This window comes from Muscardinus avellanarius (genome assembly GCF_963383645.1).
Source record: "Muscardinus avellanarius genome assembly, chromosome: 8".
Classification (NCBI taxonomy): Eukaryota; Metazoa; Chordata; class Mammalia; order Rodentia; family Gliridae; genus Muscardinus; species Muscardinus avellanarius.
This window is the reverse complement of record NC_137794.1, coordinates 87264459-87282934: the sequence shown is the minus strand read 5'-3', so window position 1 is coordinate 87282934 and position 18476 is coordinate 87264459. Positions and strand designations below refer to the sequence as shown.

At 40.5% G+C, this 18476-nt stretch overlaps 1 protein-coding gene across 1 annotated transcript in view; it reads right to left on the bottom strand.

Moving 5' to 3' along the window:
- Positions 1-3579, bottom strand: part of LOC308266301 (TATA box-binding protein-like 1) — a gene marked incomplete at both ends in the record, with an annotated part of 32185 nt that extends 28606 nt beyond the window's left edge. The window contains one exon of the mRNA XM_080700466.1: positions 3458-3579. Coding sequence (XP_080556592.1) covers positions 3458-3579 — 122 coding nt within the window. The remainder of the gene's footprint in view (positions 1-3457) is intronic.
- Between the last annotated feature and the right edge of the window lie 14897 nt (positions 3580-18476).

Here is an 18476-nt window from a genome sequence, read left to right as displayed (position 1 = left end):
TCAAGAAACTTCTTTTTTTAGCAGCTATAATAATATCCATACAGTAACAACTATAGTATCAGGTAGTGTGAAATTAAGTATTTAAAATTCAAATTTGTGCCTGTCATGTATTATCATTTCTCTACCTAAACAAAAAGCACCCAAAGGGAAACACATCTTTCACCCAGCTTTGCACACCTGAACTGGTGGCACACATATAAAAAGTACAATACAATGGGCATTAATTTCAGGAAATCTTTTTAAATTCAAATGTTATGATATATCTAAATTTTCAAGGCATTACATATTCTGGTTTTGAAACAGTGGATATACTCTACTATTAATTTGAAAATTGATTTGAACTTTTTATTTTTCATAACAGTAAGTTCATCTCATGGTCTATGATGCAATAGAATGAAATCAATCACCAGGTTATTACCGGTTGGTCTTCCTTATCTAAAAACAGTACTCAGACTTACTCAACTAGACTAGACAATATTTGCTAATTTTTAAATAATGTGACACATCTATGGTAAGTGACATGCTCCAAAAAGATTCAGCTATATGTTTCATTATTTGTTTCCATCCTAAAAAAAATTGAAGTGACAATTTCCTATGTGAAGAAAAATGTGTGGAAATTACTTAACTCCCTTAAATTTGAAAAATTGTAATTTTAGTCAAATATTCAAATGCAAAATGATTTTAAAATATTGGTGTTAAAATGCCTTTTTAGAATCAGAATTATGAAAAAATGGTTCAATTAAAATTCACAGCAGGCTCTATAATACTCTTACCCTTTTTGTTTGTGTGGTAATATGGACTTAATCCAGAAGCATTTTACCTTTGAGCTACACCCCCAGCCCTATTTTATTTTGAAACAGAGTCTCACTAGGTTGTAGAGAGTCTCACTACTTGCTGATGCTGTCCCTGAAATTGTGACCCTCATAGCTCAGCCTCCTAAGTACGAATATTATAAGTATACACCACTAGGCTCAGCACCTTTTTACCTTTAAAAGAGTGACTATATCTACAATTAATATATTACACTTAGACTTCTAATAGTTTTTATTCTGAAAATTACAAATATTTTCTCATGCCTTATTTCAATATAATCTGTTTGTTCTTAGCTAAGGTTCTTACCTGTTATATTTACAACCAACTATCTGATATGACAATTTCAATTCTCCAAATAAAGGGAAGAGTTCAGAGAAAAAAAATAACAAATGATGTAACATTAATGAAAAGTATATACAAAGAACATATGCTGAAAACTCCATTAAAAATACAGTGTAAAAATGATTTTTGATTGGTACACACATGGGTAAAGAAAAAAAAACACAATACCAAATGTTGGGAGTGTTGGTACCGAATGTTGGGAGTGTTGGGGGAGAGAGAGCAAGGAAAGTAGAAATTGGATTGTTAATAAAGAAAGAATCTTGACCCCTGCGCAAACTGAGAAGGTAGAGAAGACTCAACAAACCAGATCCAGGGGAAGTGAGTCTGATGTTAGCCCTGAGGTCAAGTGACTTCTTTCAGTCTTATAAACACTATGAAATAAATCCCAGGACTCAATATCCATAACTTCAAGTGGGGTTATCCCAGAATATCCTTCACAAAACAGCCATTTGAAAAGATTAAACAACAGCCTTTGATTCACTAAGCCAAAAATCTTAATATTGACTTTTTCTTCTTACAGTCTTAAAATGTAATGTTTCCCAACGTTCATACTTCCCATCCTTGTTAAAGAAAAACATCCATCTCTTTGTACATACATGAAATTACTCTGAATAGACACTAGATGTCAATTCCAGATTTAAAGCTTTAAATGCAATGCCTGAATTAAAAAAAAAAAAAACCTGTAATCTGAGCTTGACAAGGTGACATGCACCTGTAATTCCAGTACTTGGGAGGCTCACAGGTTTGAGGCCAGCCTCTGCAACCCAGTGAGATCTTGTTATGAAACATAAAAAATTTTTTTAAAAGGGCTGGTGGTATAGCTAGGAGGTAAATGTTCCTGGGTTCAATCACTGGTACCAAAAACAAATGAACTAAACACCTCTGAATTCTGGCAAGCCCTCATTCAGGACAGCAAAAGTAAAATGTTATTACCATTTCTGATCCTGATTTTGAGATCACAGATTATAAAGAGGGGACCTGGGGCTAAAGTTAACACCTTTTTGCTTAAAAGAAGCCAAACTTACCAAATTGATGAGGAATAAAAGAGAAGCTGTGGTTGCCCTGACTGACTCTATAATTTATCAGTTTTATTTTCATCATTATCCTTCAACTTTAATAAAGAACTTTGTTTCCACTGACCACAAAAATGTTATTATTGTAGTATGTATATGTGACCTTTCCAGCGTGCACACAGAAAAACCTCAATTAACTAGCCTAAAATGGTTTTGAAAAGTATAAAGCAATTAAGTCATCTGTGATGGAAGGTTAAAAATACAGTATAAACTAATAAATATTTAACTGGGCATATCAAATTGCATAAGTCTTCCAACTAGAGACTGCTAAAAGTCACTTCTTGATTCGAATGAACTGCTATTTTTTCACTTTACGAGACTGTATATTATGTACAGATGACTGAACATTATCCTTATATTTCTTTTTTTGTTCAACTTTCCCAAGGAACCAGTCATCATCACCATTATTTTTCTTCTTCTCTTTTCCTTCCCTCATCTCCCTCGTCTCACACACACAAACACATCACAAACTTGCTGTTGCCTTTTCTGGCGCTACAATTTTAAGGCACTATTCTCAACCCTAAATACAAAAGCTCACACTAGTTACTGCCAGTGTCGCTTTGAAACTGCAGGTGACAGATGCCGTCAGAGAGTTCCCAGATGTAGACCGGCTGTAGTTTGAACCTTATTGAACACTGACAGCCTGCAGATGCACGCATCGGCAGAAGGAGAGCTTTCTTAAAACAACCGTTGCTGACTATTAGATTTATGGGAGGCGGCGGGGGGGGGCTCTTATTGGTCATTACAAAGCTATTCTCCTACTCTGATTCTTACCCAGCCCTACCCACAATTCAGTTCCGACTCCTTCTTCATCAAGCCTAATTCTGATTAATAATAATGTTAATAGTAAAACGCGGCTGTCGCACGGGTGGGACCAGGAGCCGACCAAGCCGTTAATTTGGGAGCCTTCCCGCCGGTGAAGAGAGGCCGCTCAAGTTTTCTGGGAAGCGGCCGAGCCCCAGCATCTTGGCGCGGTCCCTCCTCCTCAGGCGAGGGCGGCGGAGCCGGCGGGCCAGCTCCCTCCCGGCCTTCCCGAGGCGGCCGGCCTCGGCGCCCCACCCCCACCCGTTATCCCGGGTGCGATGACTGAACATCTCACCCGCCGTCCGAGCCCCGCCGCCCGCCCCGCCGCCGGCCCGGGTCCTCCAGTCCCGCCCCCGCTCCCCCACCGCAGCCCGGCCCGGCCGCCCGGCGGCCCGCCTCCCGCCCCGCACCGCCGACCGGGTTACCGTGGGAAGACCGGGCGGCCGCAGAGGACGCGGCGGCAGCGCTGCTGCCGGTTGCGTCGGATGCGAAGGAGAAGCTGGAGCACAAGGATGAAGACGAGGCGGGCGCGCTCCCCAGTCTCCATGGAACTCCCGCCCCGGCCCGTTGCTAGGAGCCCCCGAGGCTCGGGCTCCGACTTTCGGGCTTTGTTGTTCCGGGTACAGGGCGGCCCCAGCTTCTCCGCGACAATAAATAGACTAGACGCGGAGGAGCATAGAGACGGCGCGCGGTGGCTAGAGCGCCGCCGGACAGGGCCCCGCTGTGCTCCTCGCTAGCCGCCCACTTCCGGCTCTCGCTGCTCCCGCTGCTCGCCCCGCCCCTCGGCGCGCGCTGCCTTCCTCCTTCCTGGCCTGGGCTGGGCAGGGCGAAGCGGGCGTGGGCAGCCGTGCAAGCCGGCCTTGGGCTTCGCGTTTTTTGACCCGAGCACCGCTTGAAAAGGTTCTGAAAAATCTGCATCCCTGGTCTATTTTCAGCTGATTTCTAAACATGTGAACATAATTTATGACGTACAGAATGTACTCTAAATGGACTTTTAGTTTTTTGTCAAACATTAGAATTTTGTCATTCTAAATTTCTCGTTCTAGCCAGGCGTGATGGCACAAGCCTAAGATCCCAGTACTGAGGGCAGGTTCGAGGCCAGCCTCAGCAACTTAGCGGGACCCTATTTCAAAATTAAAATAAAAATATATATATATATATATTCGGATGTGGTTAGGCACACCTGTAATCCCAGTATTGGGGAGGCTGAGGCAGGAGGATCACAGGCTCAAGGACAGCCTCAGCAAGTAGTGAGATCAACCTAGCGAGACCCTGTTTCAAAATAAAATAGGGTTGAGGGTGTAACTTGGAAGTAGAGTGCCACTGGGTTCAACCCCGGCACCACACCCACACACATATATCTATCTATGGCTGAGGGTGTAGCTTGGCGGTGGAACCCCCTGCGAGTTCAAGCTCCAGTACCAAAATAAATCTCTCATTCTAGTTTGTCGTTGACTCTATACAAAAGGTCTCTCCTATCTTTAATAAAAATAATCTTAGCGACTTAGAGGAGACATCTGTTTAGAAAAAAGTCCTATTTCCTTTTTTTCCCCGGTCAAACGCGTTAATTTACGAGGTTGCGGTACAGCTCTCACTAAGATAATCGAATCCTATTTGTAAAGCCCAGCGGCAGGGGATGATAGATGAGAGAAGGAAAAGATGGCTGGAGAGAAATCAATGGATGAAGAGCCGGGGAGCTCAGGTAACGTGCATCGCCTGTCCCTTCGACGTCCCTCACTGCACCTGGGTTTGCGGCAGAGCTCTCCTTGCTGGGCTTTCACCACAAGGGTCGTCCCGAGGGCCGGGGCTGCAGGGCAGGGGCCGCGGTCTGCGCCCGGCGATCCGGGGACCCACACTCCCGCTTGAACGGCCGCTCTGGGTCCCGGGTGCGCCCTCGGGCCCTCGGGAGAGACGCAGCCCACGGGAACGAGACTGTCTTAACGGCCCGGGGGGGTCACACCGCGAGGATCCCCAACTCCCAGGCTGGCACCGGCCCCTGCTCCCCTAATTCACTGCCCAGAAGTCTCTGACCCTGGGTGAGGACAAGGGTCAGCCTCGATTTAATTTATTAAAGCCATACATAAGGCGGGTCATAGGTGTCTGGCCCTAATTGGTGTGACTCAAGGATAAAAAATATATATATATATCACTGCCCTTTTGAAAAAGAAGATATGAGGTGAATTCTGAGCGTTTGGGGAGTATGCAACTATTGGAGTTCATGTGCTGGTTCTCCAAGGATGCCTCTTTTACTTCCTAGTCATGAGTGTTCAGAAAAATATCTGAGCACTTAAAACCTCTGCAGAACCATGACATTTGTTTCAGTTTCTGCACTAATTTGCCTTTTGAGGAAAATTAAATAAATGTAGCCTGTGCCAGATATAATGAAGAAAATGAACAAGAAAGCTGGGTTAGGAAACAATGCATGTATAGTACCTTTCAGCTGATCTCTAAAAGGGATGGGAGAGAATGCTCCAGTGAGACAGGAGAGTGTATGTGAGTGTTGATTGTGCGGGGGTAATCACACAGCTAGGACAGGGAAACACAGAGAGCGAAGGTTGACAGGAGAAGAACTTGGAGAGAAATTGAGACTTTGAACCATCAGTGCAAAATGCTCTATTCCAGTGGTCAGTGCCACTGCTGAAAAGTCATTTTACAACAGTGACCTTCTCTGGGGTCTTCACAGGCGCTCTCATTCAGTGATATCAGTGAGATACCTGGAATCCAGCGTGCCAATTGCTTTGGGCTCTCTTTTATCACAGATCAGTCAACAATTTGCCTCACTACTATAGTTCCTCCATCTGGAATTGGTTGTGGTTTCACTGTAAGAACCACTTTCCACTAATGGGATGCTAGGAGACATGTAGTCCAGCGTGGCCTTTCTGAAAGAGACAGGCAAGAGTGGGTGAAAATGACACAGAATTGTTAGGAAGAGTCCTCTCTTCCCATGGGTTAATTACCCTACGCTCCCAAGGATCAGATAGACTTATGGGATGCAGGTATGTTCTCATAGTGTCCCTAACACCATTCCTCTGGCCAAGACATTTGTAGTAGTAAGACATGGACTTTACTCCTATTGTAATGTGCCCATTACTCATGGACCAGCTAGGAGAAAATGCATTGTAAGGTTAGAATTATGCAGTGTGTGTTCTGGATAATGATCTTTGATTAATATAGAAGTTGATTATTGGAAATGGTAAATTGCAATTCCCTAGCCCTCACTTGTAAAATGATATATGACTCCTCATCGTAAATCCCACGATAGAAAAATAGCAAGCTTTGTTGGTTAGATGGGGCGCTACAGAAAATGCGACGAATGGACCAAAGCCAGGCCGCAAGTTGTAATAGTCAGCAATGAAATAAATACAGAAATGGAAAGGACATTTTCAAACTTTTAATAATTTTACATCACAGCATCATCTAAACAAGCAGTTTCCTATTTATGAAAACATTTGTGATGGGTAATAAATGAACAAAACAAATGAACAACAACCAAAAAGTGACTACTTCACCACAGTTTGAGAGACACTGGTAGATGATCTGTTATACTCACTAAAGCCCTACCTTTAGGAAAATTGACCAAAAACAAACAAAAAAAAATTTAGGCTATTGGAATATGTTGGCTGCTTCTTGCCTCCCGTAGTGCTAGGGGACATGCAGTCCAGCATGGGATTCCTGAAAGAGACAGTCAATAAGTGAGTGAAAATTATACAGCATTGTTAGGAAGAGTCCTTTCTGCTAGTGAGCCAGTTATCCTATACTATTGAGGATCAGAAAATATCTACTCTGCCAGTTGAAACCACTAAACTTTTTGCCTCATAAAGTTAATAAGGTTAAGTATGAGCATAGAGACATAGGAGAGTATGGAGTCAGGGATAACTCATCCCTCTTGATCATCCCCAGATATCTTCTGTGATGTCCCTTTATCATAAAGATCATTTCCCTCATTATACCAGTTGAAAGGGGAGCAGCTTAGGGGATGGAGTCCGATGCTGTAAGCTGGCTTCATAAGCCCAGCCTCTTCCATCCTCCTCTCCTCAGACAGACTCCATGACAGAAGTCACTGAACTAAGATCTTGGAGATAAGCAGAGCTACCAGGCTAGTTTCCAAGGGATAGAAACAGAAAGGGCAGGGTCCACGTTCAAAGCTCACATCTCAGTGAGATTTCTGATAACAAGCTAATGCACTTCTCCAGATGACACTGACTGACAGCCAAGGAAAGTTTTAAGGTATTACCAGAAAGTAGTCAACCTGGCAAAAGATGCTCATTGTTGTGCCCTCTCAAAGGCAAAGTTTCAGTCTTCAGGTTCTGAAGAAGGCTTAATTAGGCTTCCAGGATCATCTAAGGAGATTCCTTCTCACTACACCTCTAAGGAAGGTTCTTTGAGACACGAAAATCTTGAAACTTTGGTTGGATTACCAAAGATCTTGATTCTCTCCTGGAGAAACGGGGTCGTTTTTATCATTCCTCTTGCCCCGTACAATATGGGATGCTTACTACCATTGCATGAGGCATTTTCTTTCGCCTTTGTCTTCATTAGTTTCATTTTCCATCCTTCAGCATCACATATTTATGTATTAACGATAAATTCATTATTCATTATTGATCCATATCTGGACTTGATCAAGATTGATAGCACTAGAAGATTCTGAATTTGGGACTGAAATCAGTAGCTGGATATGACTGAGTTTTCTACTCAGATGACAGAGGAATCGCCTTTATTTGTGGTGGTATAAGGGATAGTTGAATTATTAAAAAAAACTATAGATATGGGGAAAACTGTATGTATTCACACATGCACTGAATAGATATAGAATGAAATACAGGGACATTTTGGCTTTTGGGTTTTGTATTAGCCTAGAACTCCACTCTTCTATGAGAAAGAGTTTTACTGCCCCTTATTTTGAGGCTCTACCTTCTGCCTGCCCCCAATCTGTGAGGGCCTCGGTGATTAATTAGAAAGTGGGTTTCTGACCTGAGCTGAGCCAACTATAGAGTACCTGTGCTGTTTATTGTTCCTCAGTTCCAGATTTTCTTTTTATTCCTGCTCTATAAAGATGAATCTGGACCCTCTAAGTAGTGCCTCCCTATCCTCTCCTCTCCTCCCCTCTCCTCTCCTCTCTTTTCCTCTCCTCTCCTCTCCTCTCCTCTCCTCTCCTCTCCTCTCCTTTCCTTTCCTCTCACCTCTCCTCCCCTCTCCCTTCCCTTCCCTTCCCTTCCCCTCCCCTCCTCCCTCCTCTTCCTCCTCTTCTTCCTCTTCCTTCTCCTCCTCCCTCCTCTTCCTCCTCTTCTTCCTCTTCCTTCTCCTCCTTCTCCTCCTCCTCCTCTTTCTCTCTCCCCCCTCTTTCTCTTTCTCTCCCGTACCTATCACAGTGTTAAGTTCTGTCAGTAGAGAATGCTGGTTAGACACTGAAATAGGAAAGGGATTTCTTCCTTTTTTTTTTTTTTTTTTTTTTAGCAAGCTCCCTGACAGGCTCCTGAAGCATAGAAACCCTCTCTAGAATCCACAGCAGCACAGGTGGTTTTCTTGGCCCCATTTGGGAGTCTGAAAAATAGTGGTAAAGGACACTTCTCTAAGAGGGTACAAATAAGACAACGTAGTTGTTTTCCCAGCATGTCAATAGTGAGAGATAACCAGATTGGGCAGTTGCTAATAGTTTGTCTAGAAGGTCAAAGACTTGGAAGGAAGGGGGTTGAAAAGTAGATGACAAGGAAGTTTTGTGCCCTTCTCTGAATGGGCACAAACTATGACGATATCTGTTTATCTGAACGCACACTTAAGGCATCCAGTGCAGAAGAGACTGTTAAATAATCAGGTGGACAAATTGCACACACTGAGAATACTGGTCAGCATCTTTGCCCAGCCACCCCACTGCTTGCCGGATGGACCTCTGATCAATGCATCCGTGGTGGTAGAGATGGAAGCTATACATATACTCAACAACCTAGACTTTCCCTTGCCCAGAATCACCTTGCTGACAGCATTGTCAAGTGCTTAATCTCTCAAGTGCAGAGAATAACACTGAGTCTCTAATATGGCTCCATTCCCAGGGGTGATGAACTAGCCATCTGGTGGCAGGCTGATTGCACTGGATCTCTTCCATTATGGAATGAACAAAGATTTATCTTCATTGAAATAAACACATATTCTGGAATAAACACATTACCTCTCATAATGCTTCTGCAAGCGTGACAACAAGGGCTCTCAAAATGCCTTATCCACCATCAGTACATTCCACTCAACACTGCCTCTGATCAGGGAACTCATTTCACAGCAAAGGAAGTGCCTACAGAATTAACTGGGCCAACCACATGCACCATCACTGGGAAGCAGCTGGTTTAAGTGAACAGTGAAATGACTTATGAACAACTTGGTGAGGGGCCCATCTGGGAGACAATACCCAGAAAAATGGGATTCTGTCTTACATGGTATTTTTGAAGTCATGCAGCATTGTCTCTCCCATAGCCAATGTACATTTGCATCAAGATGTGGTAGCAAGAGTACCTCATCTAACCTAATAAGCATCCCTCAGAGTCTTTCCTTCTTTATCTGCTCCTGGTTTAGAGACCTTAGTCCCCAGGAGACAGTGCTTCTACCATGAGATGCACCAATGATTCCATGAAATTGGATGACAGAAAGATTACCACCTGGCCTTTTTTTTTTTTTTTTTTTTTGTGAGTGGTACTAGGGTTAAACCCAGGTGTGTTCTACCTCCAAGATTTACCTCCAGCCTTTTGATTTTTTTTTTTATTTTAAAACGGGAACTAGTTAAGTTGATGAGATTGGCCTTAAACTTGTGATTTTCCTGTTTTAGCCTCCCAAATACTAGAGTTACAAATATGCATCACCACATCTAGCTCATTTTGATTTTTTTATACAACTAAAGCAAAAGGCAAAGACAGTAGGTAATCTCCTGGATGGAGTGACTGATTGATCCTGTCACAAAGAGGAAATTGGCTTCCCTCCATGTAATAGAGATTTGGAGGAAGGACAGTTTAGAACCCAGGAGACTCTTAGCGTTTTCCAGCAGTAAGGTCAATGGAAAAACAGCAGTAACTGAAATGAAAGGCAGGATGTTTGAGGACTCGGATCACGCAGAAATGATGGCAAACTGGGCCACTTCACCAAGAAAAGAATTCCAAGCGGCTGAAGTTGTGACTAAGGGCAGGGGAAATACAGAATGTGTACAGGAAATATGAAGCCACAGATATCAACTACAGCCTTGGGAAGCAAAGACTGCGGAAACAAGGACTGTGTTATCTATCTGCATGTTTTTTACTGGCTTGTTCTGTGTGTCTATTCGTATTTACTAACCATTTTCTCTCTTACTTCTTCCTATTTTTATTTATATTCCGAAGTATTCATTTCCCAGAGCTCCCATAACAACATACTACATCTTTTGTGGATTGAAACAGCAAAAATGTATCCTCTGACAGTTCTGGAAGCCAGAAGTCTGGAATCAAGGTGCTAGCAGAGTGGGTTCCTTGAAGATGTGAACGAGATATGTTCTGTGCCTTTCTCCTAGTTCCTGGTGGCGGCCTGACCATCCTGTGCATTCTGTGGCTTATGATGTAACACTCCACTCGCCTTCCATCTCCATATTGTTATTTTTTCTCAACTTTCCCTATTTTTCTTATAAGGACGCCAGCCATAAGTTTTAGGGCCTACCTTCTAATCCAGGATGATCTCATCTGAAGATTTAATTACCTTTGCAAAGATCCTATTTCCAAATAAGTTTTCAATTCCAGACGTGTGAGGGGGGATGCTGGGACTTAGACATATCTTTTTCTTTAAAGCTTTATTCATTGAGCTCTAATTGCCAATCACATAATTAAACCACTTAATGTCTACACTCTAATGGTTTTAGTTTGTTCACAGAGTGGTGCAACCATCACCACAATCAATTTTAGGGCATTTTCATCATCCAGAAGGAAAGTTCATCCCTTGATTTCTCTTCCCCCTTCCACTGAAGGACACTCTCCCATAACTCCAGCCCCACAGTATCACTTTTAGACTTATCTTTTTGAGACCACAATGCAACTCTTCATAAAAGTTACCTTTATAATGAGTGTTCAGGTAACAGAATATTCAGTGGAACTGTGACTGATTTGGGGAAGTAATTAGTATAATCAGTAATAGATATAAGAATTCCTGGCAGTCTGTGGCTCATCTTTTTGGGGAAAATGTAAACTTCGTTTAAAGAAAAAACAACTCTATCTTATTGCACAGAAATATAGCATTTTTTTGCTATAGAAAGAAGCATGCGGAGGATGAGAAGCCAGGCAAGTGCCTGAAGTGCACAGGGGCTACCTATGAGTAGCTTCTCCAGCTCTGACTCCTGCAATCCATGAGGCTTCTGCAGCAGTGGCCCCAGCCTCTGCTCCTTCTTGGGGAGGGCCTCCAGATCCAGACCCCTGCCTCAGAACTGCTTTCCCAGCATCCCAAAGGAGAATAGCCAGGGACTTCTGTTGTGAATCATCATGAACTCCACGTCATCCAGTGAGCTATGGCACTGTTCTCTCCAATATCTGGATCTCAGGCATTCAGACACAGGGATGTAGGTGGGGTGGGGCAGATGGAGGGAGGCTCTTCTTTGGCTGCTCCCTTTAAGCTGTAGAGGCAGTGCTTGCTCCTTATAGGTGCTATTTCTATACTCATTAGAATTAACTTCCACTGGGCATGGTGGCACACGCTTGTAATCCCAGCATTCGGGAGGCTGAGACCGGAGGATTGCGGTTCGCGGACAGCCTCAGCTACTTAGTGAGGCACTCTGCAACTCAGTGAGACCCTGTTTCAAAATAAAGAATAAAAAAATTGGGCACGGGGTGTAGCTCGGAGGTCGAATGCCTCTGGGTTCCATCCCCAGATCCTCCAAAAAAATAAAAAATAAAAAGAATTAACTTTCTTCCTCCCTCCTTCCTTTCTTCCTTCTTTCCTTTCTTTATTTTTATTTTAAAACAGAATCTCACACAATTGCTGAGTCCTGCTTTGAACCTGCAATCTGATTTCCCTGTCTCAGCCTCTCAGGTACTAGCAAGTACTCCAAGTACATGTTGGGTGTGCTGCCATACCCAGCAAGTTTATTTTTAAGTTTTATAATGGTACCTTATATGACCTGTTTCCTGTCCCATATATCACCTTTTCCTTCTCTCTTTTTCACCAATACCTTCCTACTACTGTACTGGTCTCTTTCTTAATCTTTATGAGGTCCCTTTTCTTTCTTTCTTTTTTTTTTTTTTTTAAATCTTTCACATATGAGGGGAAACATGGAGCTCTTGATTTTCTGAAATATTCTCCAGTTCTATCCATTTTCCTGCAAGTGACATAATTTTGTTTTTCTTTATAGTTGAATAAAACCCCATTGTGTGTAAGTAGAGCATTTTCTTTAATCATTCATCTGCTGATGGATACTTAGTTTGGTTTCTGTGTAAGAATTTTCACAGGTATAATCTAAAAGGTTGACCATATAGCTAAGAGGAAGGAAGATTTATTCGCTCATGGTTTTCCTTGAATATACTGGAGTTAAACTACAGATCTCATGGCATGGTGGCAGTAAACAGAGAGAGAGAGAGAGAGAGAGAGAGAGAGAGAGAGAGAGAGAGAGAGAGAGAGAGAGAGAGAGAGAGAGAGAGAGAGAGAGAGAGAGAGAGAGAGAGAGAGAGAGAGATCGACCAAGGCTGTGCTACTCACATCATGGAGGCCAGAAGCCAGAGAGGCTGCAGCCCCAGGGATCTATCTTTTCCAGCCACACCCTACTGACCTGGGCCACCACCCAGATAAACCCATAGTAATGCTGAGATTATAACCATGCCCTGCTCCCAACACTTCCACTCTGTTTTAATGAGGACTAGGGAACACCCCAAATCCAAACCAGTATAGTTCCATAACTTGGCTATTGTATATTATGCTGCTATAAACATGAGTATGCATGTGTCCTTGTAGTGTTTTTACTTTAGTTCTTTTGGAAAGATACCAAGGAATGGTATAGCTGAGTTATATGTTGGTTTCATTTAGATTCTTTTAGGAACCTCCATACTGACCTCCATAGTGATTGTACTAACTTATAATTCTCTCAACAGTGTATAAGTGTTCCTCTCCCTCTATTTCCTTTCCAGCATTTATTATTATTTGTATTTTTATGATTTCTATTTTAACTGGAGTAAGATGAAATCTCAGTGTAGCCAGGCATGGTGCTACATGCCTGTCATCCCAGTACTTGGGAGGCTGAGATGAGAGGCTTACAAGTTTGTGGGCAGCCTTAGCAATTTAGTGAAGCCCTCGGCAACTTAGTAAGACCCTATTTCTAAGTAAAAGTAAAATAAGGCTGGGGTGTAGCTCAGAGGTAAAATACCCCTGAGTTCAATCCCCATTGTCACCATAAAAAAAGAAAGAAGAAATCTCAGTGTAATTTTGATTTGGGTTTCATTGATTTCTAAGGATATTATACATCTTTAAATTTTTTGGCCATTTGTATATCTCTTGTAGAGACGTCTCTTGAACACAATTACTCTCATTTATTGCTGTGTGTGTGTGTGTGTGTGTGTGTGTGTGTGTGAAAATTTTTCAGTTCTTTATATACTCTGGACATCAGTCCTCTGTCAGAGGGGTGGATGGCAAGTATTTTTCCCCCATTCTGTAGGTTCTGTCTTTGTGGTCTCTACACCTTCATCATGTAGAAGCTTTTAAATTTGATGACATCCCATTTATTAATTCTTGGTTTTATTTCCTGAGCTTTGGGGGTCTTATTAAGGAAGTTGTTGTCTGTAACTATACACTGTGTTTTCTTTTAATGGTTGTGAAGTGTCTGGTCTAATTCCTAGGTCCTTTGATCCACCCTGAGTTGACTTGTGCAGGTTGAGAGCTAAGAATCTAGGTTCATTCTTCTACATATGGATGTCCAGTTTACTCAGTACCATTTATTGAAGAGGCTGTCTTTACTCTCATGTATTTTGGCACCTTTCTAAATGATCAGTTGATCATAGTTGCATGGATTTATCTCTTTATAGTCTAGTCTATTTAATTGGCCTATGAGTGCATTTTTATGCCATTATCATGCTGTTTTTGTTACCGTAGTCTATAGTATAATTTAAAGTCTGGTATTGTGCTGCCTCCTGCATGCTTCCTTGTTTTTTTTTTTTTTTTTTTTTGTGTGTGTGTGTGTGTACTGGGGATTGAATCCAAGGGCATTCTACCTCCAGGATATACCCTCAGCCCTTTTTATTTATTTACTTTTATTGAAACAGGTCTTAATAAGTTGCTGAGGGCCTCACTGAGTTGCTGAGGCTGATCTCAAACCTGTGATCCTCCTGTCTCAGCCTGTCAAGTACTGGGATTACAGTGTGCCTGTATCCTGGCTTCCTATATGGTTCTGATTGCTCAGAGTTGCTCTGGCTATTTTGGGACATTTGTTCTTCCATATAAATTTTAGAGATTTTTTTCTAGTTATGTGAACAATATGATTGATATTTTGAGAGGGATTACATTGAATCTGTAGATCACTTTGGGCCATATTGACTATATTTATTCTGCTTACACAAAAATCTGGGAAGTTCTATCTTCTAGTATCTTCTTCAAATTCTTTCTTCAGTGTTCTCTAATTTTCATTGTTGATGTCACCTCCTTGGTTAGATTTATGTGGGGGTCTTTTTTTTGCTACTGTTAATGAAATTGTTTTTCAAATTTCTTTTTCAGTGGAGTCATTATTGGTGTATACAAAAGCTATTGATTTTTATAAGTTGATTTTGTATCCTGCTACTTTGCTATATTTGATTATCAGTTCTAGAAGTTTCTGGAGGAATTTTTTGTGTCTTCTAAGTATAAAATCATGTCATCTGCAAACAGATAATTCTGCTGCTTCTTTTCCTATATGTATCCACTTAGTTTCTTTTTCTTGCCTGATTGATGTGGTTAAAATCCCAAGCACCATATTGGATAGGAGTAGTGATAGTGGGCATCTTTGTTAGGTTCCTGGCTTTAGAGAAAATACTTTGTTTTTCCTGATCAGTATATTATTGGCTTTGGATTTGTTGTATATTGCCTGCCTGTAGGATGTTGAGGTTAGTTTCTTCTATCCCTACCTTCATCAGTGTTTTTAACACGAATGGTTGCTAAATTTTAAGAAGAATGGGTGCTTTTTCTGCATCAATCGAGATTGTGATTGTTGCTCTCAGTTCTATTTATATAATGAATTACAATTATTGATAGGCATATTTTGAACCAATCTTGCATTTCTGGTATGATATACACTCTTCTTGATGTAATTTTGATTGTGAATTGCTAGTGTTTTATTAATGATTATTTGCATCTGTGCTTAATAGGAATATTGGTCTACAGTTTACTTTCCTTGATGTGTCCTTATCCTATCTTGATGTCAGAGTGATACTAGATTCATAGAATAAAATTAAGAGTATTCCACCCTTTTATAGTTCATGGAATGATTTGAGGGGAGATGACAATAGTTATTCTTTAAATGTTCAGTAGAATTCAACTGGGGATCCATATGGCCATAAGCTTTTATTGCTGGACAGCTTTTTATTCATGCTTAATTCTCATTGTTTGTTATTGGTCTGCTTCGTTTTTATGTATCCTCTTGGTTGAATTTCGATAGATTGTATATATCTAGAAATATTCTATCTAGTTTTTCCAGTTTATTGGACTATACCTTTTCTAAATAGTCCCTAATTATGATTAATAAAATTAATTTGGGTTTTCTCTCCCTTCCTCCCCCACCCCTCTCTGTTGGTTTATCAATCTTGTTATTTTCTCAAAGAACCAACATTTTGTTGCAGTGATCCTTTTAATTTTTTAGTTCTGATCTTAATTAGTTCCTGCCTTCTATTGTATTTGGAGTTTGTTTTGCCATCTAGGGCCTTGAGATGCATTATTAGGTTGTTTATTTGGAGTCTGTCTATCTATCTATCTATCAAATTGGCAAAATACATAGAATTGAATAGAACTCTAAAGAAACTCAATATTCTCAGTGAACATTAGGAATGTATATTTTAAGGTGGGCACTCAATGCTATAAGCTTTCCACTTAAGCCTATCTTCATAATGTTTCAGAGATATTGTTATGTTGTACCACTATTTTTATTTGATTCTATGAATTTTTAATATCTCCCAAATTTCTTCTTTGATTCAGGTATGTTCAAAAATATATTGTACAATCTCCACATATCTGTGAAATTTCTATGGATCTTGCTGTGGCTTTTTAATTTTATTCTATTATGATCTGAAAAGATGCCAGGGGAATATACCAATACTTTTTTCCTAAAACATGCTTTATAACCTAGAATAAACAGCTAATGGAATGTTAGTTCAGCTATTGTCAGATAAAATCTATAGAAATCTACTAAGTCCATTTGATTAAAGTATTTTTTAGTCTGAAGACTAAAAGACTAAAAAATCTTGAAATATACCAGTATTATTGTACTGGGGCCTCTTTATGTCTTAATGTCAAGTAGTTTCATTTGTTTGCTTGCTTGTTTTTAATGTAGGCAAGTACACTGACATTCAGGGCATAAGTGTTTACTATAATTATATCTTCTTGTTGGATTGTTCCCTTTGCCAGTTTAAAGTGACTCTTTTTGTCTTTTCTGATGAATTTTGGCTTGAAGTCTACTTTGTTGGATATGAGAGTAGCTACCTCTTCTTGCTTTTGCTCTACATTTGCATGGTATATCTTTGATCTTAATTTTTAATCCATTTCATCAGTCTTTGTATCCTAATTGGGGAGTTGAGATCATTCACATTCAGTGCTATTACAGAAAGAAATTTATCTTCCTGCCATTTTGTTTTATATAAACTGTTTATTCGGTTTTAGTGTTCCTTTACTTATTCTTCTAATGAAGTTCATCCCTTCTAAGTTCTTGAAGTTTATTTTCAATTTTCTTTTTGTGTAATATCTCTTTAAGTGCTTTCTATAGTGCTAGTTTGCAGTCATATATTCTTTTAGTTTATGTTTATCTTGGAAGATTTTTATTTCTCTTTAGATTCTGAAGGATAGCTTTGCTGGATATAGCAGTATTGTAGGAAGTTATTTTATTTCTTGTCCTTTTGAGTTTGGATTGAGAAATCAGGATCAACTCATATTTGGTTTATGTCTGAGTGTGATCTGATTTTTTTTGAGAATTTTAAGATTCTATTCTTGGCTTCTATCTTATGCATTTTAATTGCAAGGTGTAATGGAGACATTCTTTTTTATTTTGTCTATTTGAAATTCTGAATACCTGCTGTATGTGGACATCCATTTAATATCAGAAGTTTGGAAAGTTCTCTGATATTATTTCACTGATGTTACCTTTACCCTTGGTTTGTACCTCAAGACCTTCCTTGGTTTTTTAGTGTTACCCCCGATTTCTTAAATATTCTGATAATAGAAGCTTCATTTCTTTAGTTTCATTTAAACAGAGCTCATTTATTTCTTAAAAAGTCAGGCCCAAACCGAGCGTGGTGATCCACGCTTGTAATCCCAGCATTCGGGAGGCTGAGACCGGAGAATCGTGGTTCTTGGACAGCCTCAGCTACTTAGTGAAGCCCTCTGCAACTTAGTGAGACCCTGTTTCAAAATAAAGAATGAAAATAGGGCAGGGGGTGTGGCTGGAAGGTTAAAGGCCCTTGGGTTCCATCTCCAGACCTGCAAAAAAATAAAAATAAAATAAAATAAAAGAGTCAGGCCCATTCTTTTAAATTGTAATGAGCTATCTCCATATCAGAAAATTCTGAGGCAATTAAATCCTGAGAGAGCTTTACCTTTTGTCTGAATTTCTTTTACCTTGTGGAAGAGATCTCAGAAAATTAACATTTTTAACATTTTGTTAAAGATCCCTGCACCCTGGCTGCCCACCTTCCCATCTCCACTCCCTGGGAGGCCTATCTCAAAGGGAATCTACACTTAAATCTTCAAAGAAAAAGACCGCCATCCCTTGGTACCTCATTTTCCACCATGTACCCCTTAGCCACCCCTTACTATAAAAAAACAATAGATTAGATCTGAGGGCCTCTAGGCCACTCTTGGCTGCTCTTTACCACTCTCTCTGTAGCTGCTTACACACTTTTGAGATGGCTGGCATTTTCTTTGAACTGTATCCTCATTTGAATTAAACCTCTGTCTTTGTTTCTGACTGGGCTCATGTTGAAATTCTTTTCACCATGGAAACCAAGAACCCACAGAAATTACTGTGCTGACTCCTGACACAAACCATTATGGATGTTAATACAATCCCCAATACCTCTGGAAAGGAGAGGGTGACTGCAAATAATAATGATAATTTAAGAGCAAATTATATATCAACATACACTATAAAAGTAATTGGCAATTATCTCTACCACTCTATTACTAATCAATGAGAAATGCAAGTGAGAAATATTGTAGAATAGGCTGAATATATTATAAATTAATTGGTATATGTTAAGTTATAATAGGGTATGGCATTGAAATAACAAA